The sequence below is a fragment of the Xyrauchen texanus genome, chromosome 10 (assembly GCF_025860055.1).
Source record: "Xyrauchen texanus isolate HMW12.3.18 chromosome 10, RBS_HiC_50CHRs, whole genome shotgun sequence".
Classification (NCBI taxonomy): domain Eukaryota; kingdom Metazoa; phylum Chordata; class Actinopteri; order Cypriniformes; family Catostomidae; genus Xyrauchen; species Xyrauchen texanus.
Window position 1 is genome coordinate 48,084,919 of NC_068285.1, and position 20,505 is coordinate 48,105,423.

At 39.6% G+C, this 20,505-nt stretch overlaps 1 protein-coding gene and 1 non-coding gene across 2 annotated transcripts in view; both read right to left on the minus strand.

Moving 5' to 3' along the window:
- The window catches only part of kpnb1 (karyopherin (importin) beta 1), a 102,590-nt gene that overhangs the window by 29,098 nt on the left and 52,987 nt on the right, over positions 1-20,505 (minus strand). The window contains exons 13-18 of the mRNA XM_052135528.1: positions 20,216-20,363; positions 19,975-20,046; positions 19,714-19,858; positions 19,546-19,628; positions 10,999-11,106; positions 10,449-10,592 (exon numbers count right to left, since the gene is read on the minus strand). Of these exons, the coding sequence (XP_051991488.1) occupies positions 10,449-10,592; positions 10,999-11,106; positions 19,546-19,628; positions 19,714-19,858; positions 19,975-20,046; positions 20,216-20,363 (700 nt within the window). The remainder of the gene's footprint in view (positions 1-10,448; positions 10,593-10,998; positions 11,107-19,545; positions 19,629-19,713; positions 19,859-19,974; positions 20,047-20,215; positions 20,364-20,505) is intronic.
- LOC127651123 (small nucleolar RNA SNORA79) lies at positions 19,371-19,514 on the minus strand. The gene has a single exon (XR_007971522.1). It is a non-coding gene; the product is annotated as a small nucleolar RNA SNORA79 (small nucleolar RNA).

The window sequence follows — 20,505 nt, forward strand, 5'->3', positions numbered from 1 at the left end:
CGAGGGAGATTGACAGTCATGTTTAGCTTCTTCCATTTTCTAATGATTGCTCCAACAGTGGACCTTTTTTCACCAAGGTGCTTGTCAATTTTCCCCGTAGCCGATTCCAGCCTTGTGGAGGTGTACAATTTTGTCTCTAGTGTCTTTGGACAGCTCTTTGGTCTTGGCCATGTTAGTAGTTGGATTCTTACTGATTGTATGGGGTGGACAGGTGTCTTTATGCAGCTAACGACCTCAAACAGGTGCATCTAATTTAGGATAATAAATGGAGTGGAGGTGGACATTTTAAAAGGCAGACTAACAGGTCTTTGAGGGTCAGAATTCTAGCTGATAGACAGGTGTTCAAATACTTATTTGCAGCTGTATCATACAAATAAATAGTTAAAAAAAAAATCATACATTGTGATTTCTGGATTATTTTTTAGATTAGGTCTCTCACAGTGGACATGCACCTACGATGACAATTTCAGACCCCTCCATGATTTCCAAGTGGGAGAACTTGCAAAATAGCAGGGTGTTCAAATACTTATTTTCCTCACTGTACATACACATTTTATATATATATATATATATATTTATTTTTGTTTTGCTTTGTTTATATTCTCGTATGACTACAGGGATTTAAATGTTGATTCTATGTGTGTGTGTATGTATAAATATATAGCATGACATCATATGAATTGACAATGTGAAATTACATTCTTTTTAATTTTAACTTAAAACCTGCATTTATGCTACATGCATCAGCATAAAGTGCATTTCAAACTCAACATATATTCAACATTCAGATGCTGTATATCACTATTGAACGAATAACCTTGCTGTTAAAATGGATGATAGAAGGGACATCATAACACTAGTGTTTTAATCATACGTGGAAATCCCACATCTTCATCAATGGAGTAGGGCAACATAACTTTGGCAATGAACACTCCAAGTGCCTTATTTATTATTGTTATATGTCTGTCCACACTAGCACAGAGCTCATTAAAGACGGAAGGGAGTGTGTCTGTGTGCAGTTTCGGGCTCACCTGTGGCTCTGTGCGAATCGTGTGCTATCTATCCTAGGGTGATGTCAGCGTAAATAAATAATCAAACATTGATGTATTAGTATACAGCACTCGCGTCGAACAATGTCTGCAAACAGTGCCTGATTTGTAAAGATTTTTTGACAATCGCTGTTATTGACTGCATAAGAAAAAGTTCCCAGACAGGAGACTTGAATGACGCAGGGGCTTCTCTATTTTGCGCCTTTCAACTTCACGCCAACGCGTGAACAGTGATGTCATCAACTGAATTAACATAGTTAATAGAACAGCTTCTCTCTGTAGAAAGTTGACCCACGTGAAACAGGCAGAGCATGTCTACAGAGCGATAAAGGTGCATTAGCTGAGGTTATAACAGTGCATGTCTATTTGGTGCCTTTTCTTTGCCAAACTGTATGATCCAGATGCGTTATTAAACTAGAGATGACCAACGGAGCAAATGCTTACCAAACCGTGGGTGGTGAACCGTACAGTTAGTCTTTTTACTGAGAACTGTTACACATCTAATGAATACTTTATACACGCACACCGATCAACCACAACATTAAAACCACCAGCAAGTATCGCGTAGTTCCCCCTTGCCGCCAAAATAGCTCTGACCCGTCGAGGCATGGACTCCACAAGACTTCTGAATGTGCCCTGTGGTATATGCAACCAAGATGTTAACAGTAGATCCTTTAAGTTGCGAGGTGGGGCCTCCATGGATCGGACTTGTTAGTAGAGCGCATCCCATAGATGCTCAATCAGATTGAGATCTGTGGAATTTGGAGGCCAAGCCGACACCTTGAACTCTCATGTACCTCAAACCATTCCTGAACAATTTTTTGCAGTGAGGCAGAGTGCATTATCCTGCAGAAAGAGGCCACAGCCATCAAGGAAATACAGTTGCCATGAAGGGGTGTACATGGTCTGCAAACACCTTTTAGGTAGATGGTACATGTCAAAGTAACATCCACATGAAAGCCAGGACTCAAGGTTTTCCAGCAGAACATTGCCCAGAGCATCAAACTGCCTCCGCTGGCCTGTCTTATTCCCAAGGTGCATCCAGCTGCCATCTCCACAAGTAAATGATGCACACACAACCGGCCATCCAAATGACCTAAAAGAAAACGTGATTAATCAGAACAGACCAACTTCCATTCCTCCATGGTCCAGTTCTGACGCTCTCTCATTGTAGGTGATTTAGGTGGTGGATAGGCGTCAGCATGGGCACTCTGACTGGTCTGCGGCTACGCAGCCCCATCCGCAGCAAGCTGCGATGCACTCTGTGTTCTGACACCTTTCTATAATGGCCAGTAGTGTTGCCAGGATACCAAAATTTGTACTAATTGGTCTGTACCAATATCAGAGGTACACTACCAATTTCGATACCAGAGCAAAAATATGCTAATATGATTGTGCTACTGAACACACTAGTTTTAGTTATTAATGACTAATTATTTTCATTAATTTTCCAGAACTCCATATTTTAAAGTTTAAATTTCAACAACAAAATGGTGTCTAATCAATTAATTCTTAATTGTTAACAAGAGAAAATACATCTTTTCAGTCTTTGCCAAACTTTTATTCAACAGCAATCTTGCTTATGATATTGCTCAATTATTATAAATATTAGTAGTAGTGCTACATTTAAGCATTTGGCAGAGGCATTTATCTAAAGCGACGTACAGTGCACTTATTACAGGGACAATCTCCCCGGAGCAACCTGGAGTTAAGTGCCTTGCTCAAAGACACAAACACAATGTTGGTGGCTGTGGGGGTCAAACTGACAACCTTCTGCTTACCAGTTGTGTGCTTTAGCCCACTACACCACCACCACTATTACATTTTACTATAAAAATTTAATATATGTGTCACAATTTGAGGCATCTAAGCTTTTATTAATCGTTCTTTGACGTGATTTTTTGCTGGAAAATTCAATTTTCCAGATAACAGTTCATAACACAGCACAGTGTAATCACTTAAGACTTTGTCACATCTGAAATCGTAGCTTTTTTTACAATGGTCTTTGAGTCTTACAAAATGAAATGTATGACACCGGTTTAGAGTGTTTGTATTTTAGATTACTGGTGTTTGTGTTAACTTTTAAATGTTATGTTTTAAACTGTATTACTGTGAAGCACTTTGGTCAACTCTGTTGTTTTAAATGCTATTTAAATAAAGTTGAGTTGAGATTAAAGTGCAAATGCAGTGACTTAATTATAAAAATATATAGTCTACATGTAATACATGCTTTACAGTGGAAAGTGCTCTGCTTTCTTATCTTATACAAAAATGATTCTCAATCTCTGTGGAGTTTCCAGTGTTTGAGCGGTCGGATTAATACAGTACACCGCTCATCCACACTAATATTGAAGCTTTCATCGGTTAAATAAAATCACACTAGGGCATGTCGCGATTTTAGTTCGATTAATTGTCCATTACAGTGTAAAAGGAGTAACACCACGTGTATGTGTGTGTGTGTGTGTGTATGTATGTGTATATATATATACACATACACACACAGCAAAAAAGAAACGTCCTTTACAGATGGTAACAATTAAGGTCACAGTTACACAAATTATGACACTAAAGTCACCTTTCTACCGACTCCCTGCTCATCTGCGTGAACATGCCTTAGGCATGCTGCATGGAGGCATGAGGACTGCAGATGTGGCCAGGGCAATAAATTCCAATGTCCGTACTGTGAAATGCCTAAGACAGCACTACAGGAGACAGGAAGGACAGCAGATCGTCCTCAAAGTGGCAGACCAAGCTTAACAACACCTGCACAGGATCGGTACATCCGAATATCACACCTGCGGACAGGTACAGGATGGCAACAACTGCCCGAGTTAAACCAGGAATGCACAATCCCTCCATCAGTGCTCAGATTGTCCGTCATGGTCTGGGGCAGTGTGTCACAGCATCATTGGACTGCGCTTGTTGTCAATGCAGGCAATCTCAATGCTGTGTGTTACAGGGAAGACATCCTTCTCCCTTGTGTGGTGCTCATCCTGACATGACCCTCCAGCATGACAATGCCACTAGCCATACTGCTTGTTCGGTGCATGATTTCCTGTAACAAGAATGTCAGTGTTCTGCCATGGCCAGCGAAGAGCCCAGGTCTCAATCCCATGGAGCACGTCTGGGACCTGTTGGATTGGAGGGTGAGGGCTAGGGCCATTCTCCCCAAAAATGTCTTGGAACTTACAAGTGCCTTGGTGGAAGAGTGGGTAACATCTCAAATCAAATCACTTTATTGTCACACTACCATGTACACAAGTGCAACAGTAGGTGAAATTCTTGTGTGCAGTTCCGAGCAACATAGCAGTCATGACAGTGACGAGACATATACCAATTACAGTAAACAACATACTTACACAACACAATTTACATATCAAATGTACACATACTTACACAACACAATAATTATATACAATGTACAGTAAACAATACACACAATATAGAATACACAATATACAATACAATAAGTAAGGAGCATATATATATATATCCAGTCCAGTGTGAGAGTATAGATTAATAAAATGCAGTGCTAATTATTGATCCTGATAGATCAAGTGTTCAACAGTCTGATTGCTTGGGGGAAGAAGCTGTCATGTAGTTGGCTGGTGCGGGTCCTGATGCTGCGATACCGCCTGCCTGATGGTAGCAGTGAGAACAGACCATGACTCGGGTGGCTGGAGTCTCTGATGATCCTCCAAGCTTTTTTCACACACACCGCCTGGTGTATATGTACTGGAGGGAGGGAAGCTCACCTCCGATGATGTTTCTGGCAGTTCGCACCACCCTTTGCAGGGGTTTGCAGTTGTGGGCGGTGCTATTGCCGTACCAGGCAGTGATGCAGCCAGTCAGGATGCTCTCTACAGTGCTGGTGTAGAACCGTGTGAGGATGTGGTGGTTCATTCCAAACTTCCTCAGCCGTCTCAGGAAGAAGAGGTGCTGGTGAGCCGCCTTCACAACGGCCTCAGTGTGGACGGACCATGTGAGTTCCTCAGTAATGTGGACACCGAGGAACTTGAAACTGCTGACTATCTCTACCGGTGCTCCATTGATGGTGATGGGGCTGTGTTCTCCATCTTTCCTCCTGAAGTCCACCACAAGGTCCTTGGTTTTACTGACGTTGAGGGAGAGGTTGTGCTCCTGACACCAGCGTGTCAGTGTGCACCTCCTCTCTGTAGGCTCTTTCATCATTGTCATTGATCAGACCTAGCACCGTTGTATCGTCAGCAAACTTAATGATGGCATTAGAGCTATGTGTTGCCACACAGTCATGTGTGTACAGGGAATACAGGAGTGGGCTGAGAACACAGCCCTGTGGGGCTCCAGTGTTAAGGGTCAGTGATGAGATGTTGCTGCCCATTCTAACCACCTGACGTCTGCCTGACAGGAAATCCAGGATCCAGCTGCAGTGAGCCGTTTAAGCCCAGAGCCCGGAGTTTCATATCAAGCTTGGAGGGCACTATGGTGTTGAATGCTGAGCTGTAGTCTACAAACAGCATTCTCACATATGTGTTCCTTTTTTCCAGGTGGGAGAGAGCAGTGTGTATTGTAGATGCAATGGCATCATCAGTGGAGCGGTTGTTGCAGTAGGCAAACAGCAATGGGTCCAAAGAGGGGGGCAGAGCAGAGCAGATGTAATCTCTGATTAACCTCTTGAAGCATTTGCTGATGATGGGGGTCAGAGCAACAGGACGCCAGTCATTTAAGCAAGTGATTATAGCTTGCTTCGGTACAGGCACAATGGTTGATGTTTTGAAGCATGTGGGGACTACAGACAGGGAGAGGGACAGATTGAAAATGTCCGTAAAAACACCAGCCAGTTGGTTCGCGCATGCTCTGATGACGCGGCCCGGAATGCCGTCTGGACCGCGGCTTTACGGATGTTCACCCGTCGGAAGGATCGGGTTACATCCACAACAGAGACGGAGAGTGAATCAACCTCTGTAGCGTCAGCCGCGAGTGCCCTCTCCGCGAGGGCGGTGGCGTTGTCCTCGAAACGAGCATAAAATTTATTAAGTTCGTCTGGGAGAGATGCAGCGGTGTTCACGGCGGAGTCTTTATTCCGTTTGTAGTCTGTGATGGTATTAATTCCCTGCCACATACTTCTGGAGTCAGTGGTGTTGAACTGACCTTCAAGTTTGTGCCTGTACTGGCGTTTGGCTGCACTGATATTGTTACGGAGGGCATAACTGGCTTGTTTATGCTCCTCCGTGTTAGAAGAATTAAAAGCGGAGGACCGCGCATTGCGTGCCGCGCGAACCTCGGCGTTAACCCATGGTTTCTGGTTGGGGTACATCCGTATTGTTTTGGTCGCAACAACGTCCTCTACGCACTTCCTGATGAAACACGTTATGCTGTCAGCGTAAACCTCGATGTCGTCATCAGAGGCGGACCGGAACATCTCCCAGTCCTTGTGATCAAAAGAGTCTTGTAGCGCAGAGTCTGATTGGTCCGACCAGCACTGGATCGTTCTGAGGGATGGTGCTTCCCGTTTCAGTTTCTGTCTATAAGCAGGTAGAAGTAGAACGGAAGAGTGGTCCGATTTGCCAAATGGGGGGCGGGGGAGGGATTTGTAGCCATACCGGAGAATAACAGTGATGTAAAACCCGGTCCCCTCGTGTGTTGAAGTTTATGTGTTGGTGGTCTCACAGCAAGAACTGGCAAATCTGGTACAGTCCATGAGGAGGAGATGCACTGCAGTACTTAATGCAGCTGAATGGAACATTTGATTTTGACCCCCTTTTTGTTCAGGGACACATTATTCTATTTCTGTAAGTCACATGTTTGTGAAACTTGTTCAGTTTATGTCATAATTGTCAAATCTGTTTATGTTCATACAAATATTTGCACATGTTAAGTTTGCTGAAAATAAAAGCAGTTGAAATTGAGAGGACATTGCTTTTTTGCTGAGTTTATATACATACACCTTTGAAGTTAGAAGTTTACATACACTTCGGTCATTAAACCTTTTTTTTTTAACCTTTTTGTGCATGACAAGTATTTTATTTTTTTTTTTACAATTGTTAACAGACAGAATGTTTCACTTTTAATTGACTATCAATTCCAATGGGTCAGAAGTTTACATTAAGTTGTGCCTTTAAGCAGCTTGGAACATTTCAGAAAATGTCAAGCCTTTAGGCAATTAGCTTCTGATAGGCTACTTTGAGTCAATTGAAGGTGTACCTGTGGATGTATTTTAAGGCCTACCTTCAAACACAGTGCCTCTTTGCTTGACATCTGAAGACCTCAGAAAATAAAATTGTGGACCTCCCCACATATATTTATTAGGGCTGCACCTTTAATCAAATTAAAAATCGTGTTTACGATTATGGCTGCCACGATTATGTAATCGTGAAAATGTACTTAAATTCAATTTAAGTCTGCTCCTGTTCTGTCAATGGTTTCCATTTACAACTTGAAATTAATACTGAAGAAACATCACCTGACACTTGAAAAGCTGCTGTAGAACAAGAGCGAAAATAACAGAATTATTTAGCATTCATTGCATATTGCACCGCTCGCTTTGAACGAAGATGTTAAATACACTGCAAATGAGCAACACAACAAAACTAAAATGATCCCATTCTAATCAAGGCACAGACGCGATGTAAATAATTGAGTTATGCTGATTAGACAGCTTTGTTTTTAATGAGCAATCGCGAGTGTAGAACATTGTGCCGATCTTCACTGAGCTCGCGTCGAAATGCAGATCTCAAACAGTGTAAACCTGCAGTGATTGTAATGGGAGCAATTTATAAAAAATGTAATAGTTTTGTTTTGTCCTGTTAATAAGTAGGGCAATGTGAATTTGATTTGTACAAAATAGCAATAAAATAATTCAGCTTAACTGTTCCAAGTGTGTTTTGGAGGTGATGATGACGTCATGCCTAAAAAAACAGTGATGTCGCATAGGTTTTGGTTTAGTGCAAAACAAAATCTGCCTTGAAGCAGTTTCCATTCAGAAATGTGTTTATTGCCAATTCGCCTCCCAGATGTCCCTAATTTTTTTCCTCTGATGTTTGGGTAAAATGGGAAGATTCAGACAATTCATTGAAATTAGTCAGCATACTGGCATTTAAATTAACAAATAAAAATCAGAAGAGGAGGAATTGCAATCAAAAGGGAGCAGTTGCCCTTCTAATAGGACTGTAATATTGGTACTGATGTTGCGCATAACGCAGGTTGGCACCGGTTACGACCCGAAAGCGGATCAATCCTGGCCCCGTTCAAGCTGGCAACCTGCCGGCAAAAGTAGTGGTAGAAATTTTGTCTCAGTATAAGTACTATCAATCAATGTGTATATGCAGTGTGCACAGCTATTAAAGAAAAAAATTACGAGGTGTAATATCAGAGTTTACATATGATACATTCCTGATATAATTTTTTTTTAACAATAATCTAATCAAAAGCATCACCATCACAACTGTATTATGTCCCACATATTCTCCAGCAACTTTTAATGACAAACTGAACTTGATTATCGTCTAAAATGTATTTTGGCTTCACATTGCAAATTAAAATTTTCTGAAGCAGTAAATGTGATCAGAGATAAAGAGGGTTAGATTTAAAATATTTAAACTTTATAAAATGTTCAAAAGCTCATATTCTGAAAGTGAACTAAGCATTGGACAAATAGTTCTGATAGTTTATAGTCTTGTAAAAAGTGCAGTACATTCAGAGTATGTCATTCAGTAGACTGTTTTCATCTACAGAACAGGGTAAATCTAATTTATGCTTGTGTAAAGATACATATATATATACACATACATAATCACATACAGTAGATGGGCTTTCAATACGGTCGTCATGATAAGACAGGCTAATGATTGGGGCCAACTCTGTCATGTGACACTACGTTTTAGCGTTAATGCCAATTTTATCGACAAAGTGTTTCCAAACCAGTTTTTCGCAACATTTGATGTATCGACAGAGTTTATGCGCTTGAGTTAAACAGAAAAATCTTATGTTGTCATTTGTCACATTTTAGTGATAATGTGCGTTTCCATCAGCTTTATTTTGATGCGACAACACTTTCTTCGCCAAAAAATCCTTGGATGGAAGTGCAGTTACTGTTATTGCGTCGCTCTTATAAGACGTGTCACGCAGCTGGTATTGGTAGATTTTAAAATTCACGAATCGCACAAACTCAGATCACAAATGACTTTTTAATTTCCAAAGTGCAACCACTGAGACCAAAAATTATCTAACGATGATCTTACATGAACAAGATCACCATTGAAGATCGAACAGGATGAATGGTCCCCTGTCAAGCCACCTAAGAGCTTACTGAACACATTAAGTTGGTCGATTTAAATCAGCTATTTATAAGTTTGAATATTGAATATGCCATATTATTTACTGTGCGTGGACTAATAATTTAAGCAGTAATTTAGAAATAATTAAATTTATTCTATACCATAAATATCAATTCACAATCATTTTCATTTGCCTTGCCTTAAACATTACAATATAAAATACAATAAAATGCTTAAAAGAAATTGAAGAGCAGCTCATATCCACCATTGAAATCGGCTACTCTGAGATGTAAGTTGGCGCTGTTTTGGCAGCACGAGGGGGACCTAGACAATATTAGGCAGGCGGTTTTAATGTTATGGCTGATCGGTGTGTGTGTGTGTGTAAAGATGCCCCCTGTTCAGTTTGTTTAATGTCTTTTTCAGATGCATTACACATACATGTTGTCAAAAGTCTGGCAAGTACAAACAAAATGCCAAACAATCCAATGGGGATTCTCTCTCCAACACGTACATAGAGGTTTGTCTTTTTAAACCCTGTTTTTAACCCAGTGTTATGAAACCCTGCAGCAGAGCAGGGTTAACCCAATATTGCGGTGTCAAAGGTATACAGTGTGAAACAAAGCAGAGTTAAAATGTTTTAGAAAGTGGTTTAGCAAAAGACATCCAATCATACAATGTCTCAGTGCTTACCTCACTAAATATTTATGCGCTTTGTACAGTTGCAGAAACGTTCTCTGCAAGAGGGAAACTGGTAAAATATCGAACAGTGATGACAACTATAAAACTGCTATGATGAAGAGACAGTATTCATTTAGCATGTCTTAGCAAACATGCAAAAAGAACATTAACCTGGGATTTACAAATGTACAGTGTTCAACCTCAGCTCATAAATACCCAGTATAAATTATTAACAGTATGAACAGTGTAAAATATGAAACAAGATAACCCTGGATTGTATTTGCTCAGGGTCTAGGATGGCCCTGTGTAATAAACTCCAAATGTGAAAAGCCATTTTTTGTTTATTGTAATTAACAGGAGTGTTTTTAATATACTCATTCAAAATCTAGTGAAAGGCAAGACCTCTGCATATTTGACAAGCATTTGCAGACTGTAGAGGGTTGAGCATTGGTTGAGAGGTAGTTACCTTGTCCACCTGTGCCTGTGAGGCCTGCTGTAGAGTGTCCAGCACAATTTCCAGGTACTTCTTGAATTCACCGCCAATAGCAAGAGCGATATCACCAAACACTGAGAGGATCTGGGGTTTCACAGACCTGTGCACATTCTCATTCTAAAAAAATAAAAATAAAAAAATAAAAATACTGAAAACTATGCACAACAGCAAAATTACTTATTATATAATCTGCACACACAATATCAACAAATTCTGTTTGAGTTCATCTGGTTATTACAAAAGCTGTTCAAACATTCATTTATAGCAGGAGGGAGAAGAGTAAACAGAACTGATTGATATCAGTGTAATATGGTCAGAATCCTCAGTATTTTATTGTTTATCATAAATGCATATTTCAAAAGGCAAGAACAAGGTGAAAAATAAAGCAATCAAAAAATGTTAGTTAATAAAAATGACAAAGCGTGCAAATAATCTTCATACAGAAAGATTATCATCTAAGATTTATCAAATGATACTAAAATTCAAAAACATAAAATATTTGAAAAAATATCTAAATACTCACACCCAAGTTTTCAAGCAGCAACTGCATTATTTCATCACAGTAAGGCAGAATATTCGACATCAGAGCTCGACATAAATCACACACCAGCCCCACTGCAGCCAAACACACCTGACCAGACAGACAGGGCAAATAGAGCAACATGAACATCTAAATCAATTTTTTTTAATAAGGGTGGGAAATTACCCATTTTGCTACCAGCTGCAGTGGCAGGAGAATGCCTAGTTTGAAAAGATACTTAGATTTACCAGGCATTTAAAATGAAGGGCACTTACATTTGTATTTATTCATTTAGAAGATGCTTTTATTCAAAAGGAGTACAGCATAAGCGATTCATCCTGAAGAGGCAATAACGAGTGTATATACTTGAGCAATTTTGAAAATGTTACGTCGCAGCAGAGGAAAATTAGAGACAGTGGTAAGAGAATGGATTAAGAGAGTCCTCTTGCTCATTTAAGAAAACCTTGCAATTCAACAAAGTAAAGGGCATTTTGTACTTTAAAGTAGGGCTTGTTGATATGGATCAAAAATCATATATCTGTATTTTAAGGCTGAATGGTGATACAGCCGTGGCCAAAAGCATTGGCAGTGACAAATTGTTTCGCAAAGGTTTCTGCTTCAGTAGTTGTTGTGTTGATTCACATCGTTTCTAGCTTATTTGTGCAGAGTGATCAGATGCATTTTAAATAATTGCAAAAAGCTTCATTGGCCAAAAAAAAACGAACCATCACAAAAACACAAATATCACTGTTTTTGGCCCTGGTACAAAATGACCAGCTAACGTCATTTCACGAATATCAGCAGCACCTGGGAAAGTGTGAATGAGAACTAGTCAGGTGAAATCACTATCATTCTGATTGGATTATAAGAGTAGACTGATTGATATAAAAAGGAGGGAAGAAGTGCTTCCAATCATTGTGTTCTTGTTAGAAATGGTTACCTCTAAAGACAGACGTGCAGGCATCATCGCTTTGCATCAAAAAATAATTGCTGCAAATAATATTGCACCTGAAAGAACCATTTACCAGATCATCAAGAACTTCAAAGAGAGGTTCAACTGCAGTGAAGGCTTCAGGACGTCCCAGAGTGTCCAGCAGGTGCCAGGACAGTCTATTAAAATGACTCCTGAGTCGTCGGCTAAAGAATAGTGTCACCACCAGTGCACAGCTTGCTCAAAATTGGAAGCAGGTTGGTGTGAGTGCATCTGCATGCACAGTGAGGCAAAGACTTTTGGACAATGGCCTGGTGTCAAGGAGGACAGCCAAGAAGCCACTTCTCTACAAGAAATAAATCTAGGACAGACTGAAATTCTGCAGAAGTACAAGGATTGGACCGCAGAAGACTGGTGCAAAGTTATTTTGTCTGATGAAGCCCCCTTCCGACTGTTTGGGACATCTGGAATATTGATAGTCCGGAGAAGAAAAGGTGAACGCTACCATGAGTCCTGTGTCGTCCCAAAAGTGAAGCGTCCTGAGACCATCCATGTGTGGGGTTGCTTTTCATCCAAGGGAATGGGCTCACAATTCTGCCCAAAAAACAATGCCATGAATAAAGAATGGTATCAAAACGTCCTGCAAGAGCAACTTCTCCCAACAACCCAGGAGCAATTCGGTCACAAGGCAAGAGTAATAATGAAGTGGCTCGGAGATAATTACATTGAAATTTGGGATCTGTGGCCAGGCAACTCCCCAGATCTTAATCCCATAGAGAACATGTGGTCAATCCTCAAAAGGCAAGTGGACAAGCAGAAGCCCACAAATTGAGATCAACTCAGAGCACTATTAAGGCAAGAATGGATCGCCATCAGTCAGGATTTGGCCCAGAAGCTGATATCCAGCATGCCAGAGCGAATCGCAGAGGTTATGAAGAACAAGAGCCAACATTAAAAATTTATTAAACGCTTATTGTTTTCCAGTATACCATTGAAACATGTGAAAACATTATCTACAAATACTGAAGCAGCAAACAACTAAATTTGTCACTGCTAATACTTTTGGCCACTGCTGTACACAATATACAGTTGAAGACAAAATTATTAGCCCCCTGTGAGATATTTAGAAATTTTTCAAATAATTCCCAAGTGCTGTTTAATGGAGCAAATATTTTTCTTCAACATAGCATTTCTAAACACAAGTTTATTTAGGCAACTCAAGAGTGTTTATAATACAAATAGATAAATTATAACCAAGAATAAAAAAAACTACCGGTCAAAATTATTAGCCCTCTGAAGTTAATAGTGTATACCTTTTGCTTGATAACAATCTTTAGTCATTTGTTGTAGTTCTCAACAAGTTTTAGGCATTTCTACGGAGTCGCCGCAGCCCATTCCTCCTTAGCAATTCTCTCAAGCTCCTCCAGATTTGTTGGGTCTCCTGGCATGGACTCTAGTCTCAGTGTGGCCCACAAATTTTCTATGGGATTCAAGTCTGGTCTTTGTGCAGGCCAGTCAAGGCCATTTACTTTGCTCGTTTGAAGGTAGTTCTTTCACCAGAAGTGAGGTATGCTTTGGGTCGTTATCATGCTGGAAGACTAAATGTCGACCCAAACCAAGTTTTCTTGCAGATTGCCTGAGGATTTCTTTCAAAATATTCTCTTAGTCTTTTTTTCATAATTCCGTCGACCCTGATGAGGATCCCAGTTCAAGATGCACGGAAACATCCCCACAGCATTATACTCTCACCGCCATGTTTCACTATGGGAACGGTGTTCTTTGGATTGAGCGCCTCTCCCTTTTTTCTCCAAACATAGGCAACATCTCAATGGCCAATGAACTCTAGTTTTGTCTCATCTGGCCCAAGGACACGTTTCCAGTATTCATAATTTTTCTCTAGGTTGTCCTTGGCAAACTTCTAGGAGGTGTCTCTTCTTCAGAAGTGGAGTTTTTCTTGGTCTGCAACCTCACAGTCCATTCCTGTGCAGAGCTCTAGTGACTGTCTTCGATGAGACATCAATCCCAGCCTTGGCTAAATCATTCACTAGTGTTTTGGCAGTTGTTCTTGGGTCTTTAGAAACCTCTCACCAGTTTTCGTTCCAAGGTTTTTGAAATATTTTGCTTACTGCCTCCCCCAGTCTTGTTCTCCATGTGTGGGTCTCTTCAAACTTCTTGATAATACTTCTCATGGCGGTTCTTGACACCTGAAAATGCTTTGATAAACGTGTAAATCCTTCTCCGGCTTTGTAAGCATTAACTATTCTTTTTCTCAAGTGTAAACAAATTTATTTTGTCTTTGTCATTATGATGTGAAGTTTTATATTACTTCACTAGACGTTTTGCAAGATACTAATCCTCAGTTTGAAGTGCAACTTAAAGGCTTGGGGGATTAATTAGGTGAGTTAGGCAAGTCATTGTATAACAGTGGTTGGTTCATAGCCAAACAAACAGATAATTTCTTAAGGGGGCTAATAATATTTACCTTAGCAGTTTTATTTTTTTAAATAATTATTTTATTCCAGGCAAATTTAAATAAATATGGCTTTCTCCAGGAGGAAAAATGTAATAAGAATTACTGTGTTAAATTCCCCTTGCTCTGTTAAACATCACTTGGGAAATATTTGAAAAATAATTGAAATTTCATAGGGGGCTAATAATTTTGTCTTCAACTGTATATCTTGGTATTTTCTACGAAGTGGACAAATGTTCAGTTGTAAGTCAAAGCCACAAATGAAATGGTTAAATGAAGCTTGCAACACTTTTTTCGGGGCAGAAGACTTTTTGGAATGCGAAGGTCAATCCAGTAATTCATTTTAATAACATTATCCTTCCCAGTCATCGATAAATGTAATGAAGCCCACCTGCCCACATCGCTAGGAAGAAATTTTATAAAGCGTTAAAATTACTAAATAGATGAATAATAAAATATCTGCATAAAATAAAAGCTTATGCGCCACACCTTATACACCGTAATTACCTCGCCAAGTTCCTCCAATGTTATCTCAGAATCAAGAGGAAGTTCTAATGGTTACACATCCTCATCAGAAGACGAAGATGTGGAACTACAGAGATCAAGACAGAATTCTTTAAAAGCATTATTAATATCAAGGGCCGTGGTAAATATTTCACTACCAGCTTATTTCACTGAAGGAATGGTAGAAAAAGACAGTTTTATATATCTAGCCAGAAGAATCCCTGCTTTGTCCCACGACTTAAAGTATGACAGTCTTGCCCTGAATAGCAAAAATTTTTTTTATTATATCTGTATTTCAATCTGGTCAATTACTTGAGGCCATTAGACAACATTCTGCACTTCAGCTCTGCCTCGGCACTTAATATTCCATTCTGGAGTCATGTGACGACATGCAAGGTTCAGACGTGTGAATGGTGAGCTCTGCTAGATTTTATACTTTTAATGATATAAACCGGTGAGTTTCGATACACCCTGATACATAACTGTTACAGGAAGACAATGTAAAAAAATAAATAAAAAAAATCCTCGGGCTCTGGAGACATTAAAAGACACTTACATTGCTCAACTCAACACCCTTCCGGAGGTCTCAAAGAATTGCTGAACGTATCTGCAATACTGACGAAGGTAGTTGCTGACTTGGAGGATCTTGCTGCAATGCATCGATTGATCATGGCCATGGAGATGAAATTCACTGAGATGGTTACAAGCGTGAGAGATGTCAAGAAACAGATTGATTATCTTGTCATCGGAGAGGGAATTAGCTGCTAATCCGCTTGCGACCAAGGCGGATTTGGAGAGCGTCTGGAAGCTTGAGGAATTGGAGAATCGTAACCGGCAGAATAACGAGGAATTGGAGAATCGTAACCGGCAGAATAACATTGAATTGTTGGGAGCAATTCCTGAGGGAGCAGAGGGTCAGTATATGGTGGAATTCCTGGATGGGCTCTTTCCAAATCTGCTTGACATAGCAGGCCATAAGCTGGAAATCGATGAGCAAGCTCACAGGGTCCCGGCTCAACGATCCACTGATCCGACATAGATCTTGTGTTATGCAAGGCAAGGAGTAAAGGAAGTATTTCTTGCTCCCAGATTTTGCAAATTCGATGAGAAACGTGATCGATTCAAGTATTGCAAGAAACTCTTACATCATTGGAAGGTCGCTTTTGCACAGATGTTTCCGGCCAAATTGAGAAAAGATACCAAGGATGGCCGTTAAGTATTTACATGTCCACAGCAAGCCATGTCCTTTTTGTGGCACTTACGTTGCAGCCTGACTCACTTGACTGTCCGAAGAAATGGAGTACCTTTTTTGTGCAAGAGATTATTTTGTGTAGCAGCACTCCCGTGGGACAGTTTTGTGGATAAATCTGCACATTCTTTGTGCTTATGCCTCCTTTTGGTTGGAGCTTGTTTTGTGGAGTATTTCTTGCAGGACATTGGAGTGATTGGCCCATTTGTTGCACTTCATGTAGCAGTTGAATGGGCCGGCTCACTGAACATTTGTTTGACTGTCCGAGGAAACTGAACAGTTTGTGTGTGTGCTGGTTCCACTAGAGGCTTGAGTTTGTTTTGTGGAGGAACACACCTTCGGGACAGTTATGTGGATGAATCTACATGTTCTTTGTGTTCCTTTTCTGGAGTTTATTGGAAAGATTTTCTTTTGTTGTATAATACTGTTTTACAAAACATTTCCTAATATGTCAAAATGTCAAATGTTAATATGAACTGATTGTCTCTCTCCATGTGGAATGTAAATGGGTTGGGACAAAAGATGGAAAGTTATTTCTCTTAAACATAAGCATGTTTCTTCAAGAAAAAGATTTCCCCGTAGGAAGCTGAAAGATTTGGGAAGATATGGGGTGGACATGTTTTCTTTAGTGCTGGCTCAAGTAAGAGCAGGGGAGTCATTACACTGATAAAAGTAAGCATCTACAATTCAAATGCCTCAAACAGATTAAAGAAAACAGATTAGCAGAAACAGAGGGGCAAAGTTTGATTTTTGGCTAATATTTACGCACCTAACGCTGAAGATCAGGGCTTTTTTTATAGATCTTGAAGGGAGGATGTTGCACTCTCATGATACAATATTGTGAGGAGATTTTAATCTATTGATGGACTCAATCCTTGATTATAGTGAAGCAAAAGTGTGTAAGCCCCCTAGAGCAACACTGACGCTTCAAGGGATGTGTAAAATCTCGTGGAGTTGGAAAGGAATATTAAAAGTGCTGAGGCACAGTTGAAGCACTGAATGTCATCTGATGGCCTCAGAGAATTGACCCGATTGAAATACAGATAATACTATTTTGTTGCGGAAAGTGGAGTTTTGGCTATTCAGGGTAAGACGGTCATACTTTGAGTCAGGGGACAAAGCAGGAAAGATTGTGGCTAGATATACAAGCAGAGTCTTTTTCTACCATTCCCTCAGTGAAATCTGCAGGTGGTGAAATTTGTAACTCGGCCATTGATATTAATAATGCTTAAAGAAATATATCTTGATCTCTATGGCTCCATGTCTTTTTTTTTTTTTGGTTTATTTATTTATTTCAGACTGACAACTTAATTTCAACACAGTTGAGCTGACAAACAACAGCATATTTCCTTCAGTCTGAAACAGGTGTAGGCTGAAGCTCTTGCTTATAATGCCTACCCTTTTTAAAAACATCTCATATTTTAATCAATTAAAAAATAAAAAAACGTATTGTCTTACATCAATATAATGTTGACAAACAAATCTAAATAGAATACAAAACATTAGTATTCCCTATGCAATACAATTGCACAAATCCAAACTACAACAAAAACAGCTTATTCATTTATCACTCTTTACATTGTTTCATATAATTTCCATACATTATTTTTAAATAGTTTCTTTAACTTACTAAGTGTCCCACATATTTTTAGTTCCTCATGACAGTTATTCCATAATTTTACACCTTTAACTGAAATACAATGGTATTTTGCATTGGTCCTCACTTGGTTCCTTTTAAATATACAAGTTCCCCTTAAATCATGTTGGCATTCTCTTTCTATGAACAACCCTTGGATACTTTCTGGCAATTGATGGTTTTTTGCTTTGTACATAATTTGTAATGTTTTTAGTTCTACTAATTCTTTAAACTTTAGAGCCTTTAATTCAATAAAAAGGGAGTTTGTTGGCTCCCTATAGTTGGTTTTCTTTACTATTCGTAATGCTCTCTTTTGAAGCATAAATATTGGATTGGTGTTTGTTTTATATGTATTGTACTGATGAAGATATTAGAAACTTGTGGAACCATTAGAACTCCCTAAACTGACGTAAAAACAAAACAAAAAAACTCTTGATTCTGAGATAACCTTGGAAGAACTTGGCGAGGTAATTAAGGCCTTGCCTACAGGCAAGGCTCCAGGACCAGACGGCTTTGCAGCTGAATTTTTTAGATCTTTTGATTCGGAACTGGCTACACTTTTGTTAGAAGTTTATAAGGAATCATTAAAGAATGGAAAGCTTGACACAAGCCTGGATTAGTCTAATTCTTAAAAAGGACAAAGATCCACGTGTAAGAGTTATCGTCCAATTTCCCTGATCCAGATGGACGCAAAAATAGTCAAAAATGTCAGCTAACCGATTAAGTTATGACATCTCTTATACATATAGATCAGGTGGGATTTATTGGGGGTTGCAGCTCTGATAACATTAGGCGTTTCATCAATATTATGTGGTCAGTGGTTAATGATCAGACTCCGGTCAATGCCATCTCACTCAGATGCCAAAAATGATATGGTAGAATGGAATTTTCTTTTTATTAAATGGATTAAGTTACTTAGACACCCGGTAGCAGCGGTACAAACAAATTTATTAATTTGAGAATACTTTACTCTGGATAGGGGCACCCAGCAGGGTTGCACTCTTTCCCCATTATTTTTCTGTCTTGCCCTGGAACTATTACCATTTAGACACTTTTTGGTGTCTAAACAAAAAACAGATAGAAATCCTATAAATGCCAAGACAATTCCAAAATGCTATCCATCATTTGACGAGATTCGTGCACCCCATTTTCAGTTCATCAGGGTTACCGCTCTTTTCAAGGCACAATTTTCCAAGACATGTGAGAGATTATGTGCCTCGTTCAAACTGGATTCACAATCCGTACCATGCTTCTCATGAGTGCAGCTGGTGCTTGATGCCATACTACAGGCCAGAGCCAGCTCGACGATATGGTTGTATGCATTTAAATATATCAGTTATAATGTCAATTTTGCTTACATATGAAAGAAATTCTCTCTCAGCTAATACAGTTAATTTAACAAGAGACCTTAAAATTGTATTAGTTTATCATTTTGGTCATATTTTAGCTTTTTAAAAACATTGATTTGAAGAACACCAGTAGAGGGTTGTGGCATAAAGTTAAAAAAACCTATCTTGAGATCAAATGAAGATTGCAATGCATTGGAAAATCAATATTTTTACCCAGTCCCATTTTCATGCGTATGAGCTGTAGAGTCTTGCAATGTCCACTGTGGCCAGGAAGAGACAAGCAGCCAGACACACAATGGGTGAAGTAGACTCCGATTTCTCTATGACGATCTAAAATCCTGACCAGCCCAAGCTCAGAGCAGCAGGAGGAACAATCGTCAATATCACTTACCATTCAAACATGACCATTACCTGATACTCAGCATAATTCTTCAGTCCAATAACCAGGAAAGGCTTGAAAGCATCCATGTATTTTAAGAAGTCACTGCCCAACACTGAAGAGAAAGGTAACAAAAATAAATAAATAAAATGTATCCATGTGTCATAATTCCCATAGTTACGTATATAAATGCTGCTCACCCTCCACTAGAGTGCTGACAGCCATGAGCGCATCCTCCTGAACGCCACCAGATCCAGCCGTGCTCTGAAACATGCGCAGTAGAGACGCCATCACCACATCTGAGATCTGAAGTGCGTCCTGATGCTGCACCTTCCGTAACACGTTCTGTTGAATGCCAAGACATGAGACAGAGGAATAGAAACACATTCAATAAGTGAACTCGTCATGGCAATAACACAAAGTTTCTGACATCATATCATATGAGAATGGAGTGTTCTAACCTGCAGGGTGGCGCACAACAGAGACTGCAGATCATTGAACTGGATTCTGTCTGATGTGCTTTGAATGTGAGACTAGACAAACAAACATTCAATTACATCACAATCCAACAGCTCTTCCGATAGCAATTTTGATCAAAATGAGAAAAAAATAAATAAAAATAAAAAACCCTCAGTCTGTTCTTTAAGCATTCAGATGTCTAAACATCCATCAAAAAGTGGCAATATTGTGTGGTTTCTTCACCTCCATCTGCAGGACCTGCTGCAGTCGCTCCATGATGACCAGTGTGGTCTTCTGTACCGCTGGGTAACAATCCTTCGCACTGTTCTTCACTATCTCCATCAGAGCCTCATATGCAGCGCTCCGCAAGTTATTCTGATGACCATCCGGCCTAAACACAAATAAGCACAATAACGGTAACTGTTAAAGTGTCATAAAACCCACCTAGTTCAGCATCAGTCCTTCAGACCTCAGACTTATCAAATAAATAATCTTGAAATGGTATGAAAAGATGCAAAAAAAAAAAAAAAAAA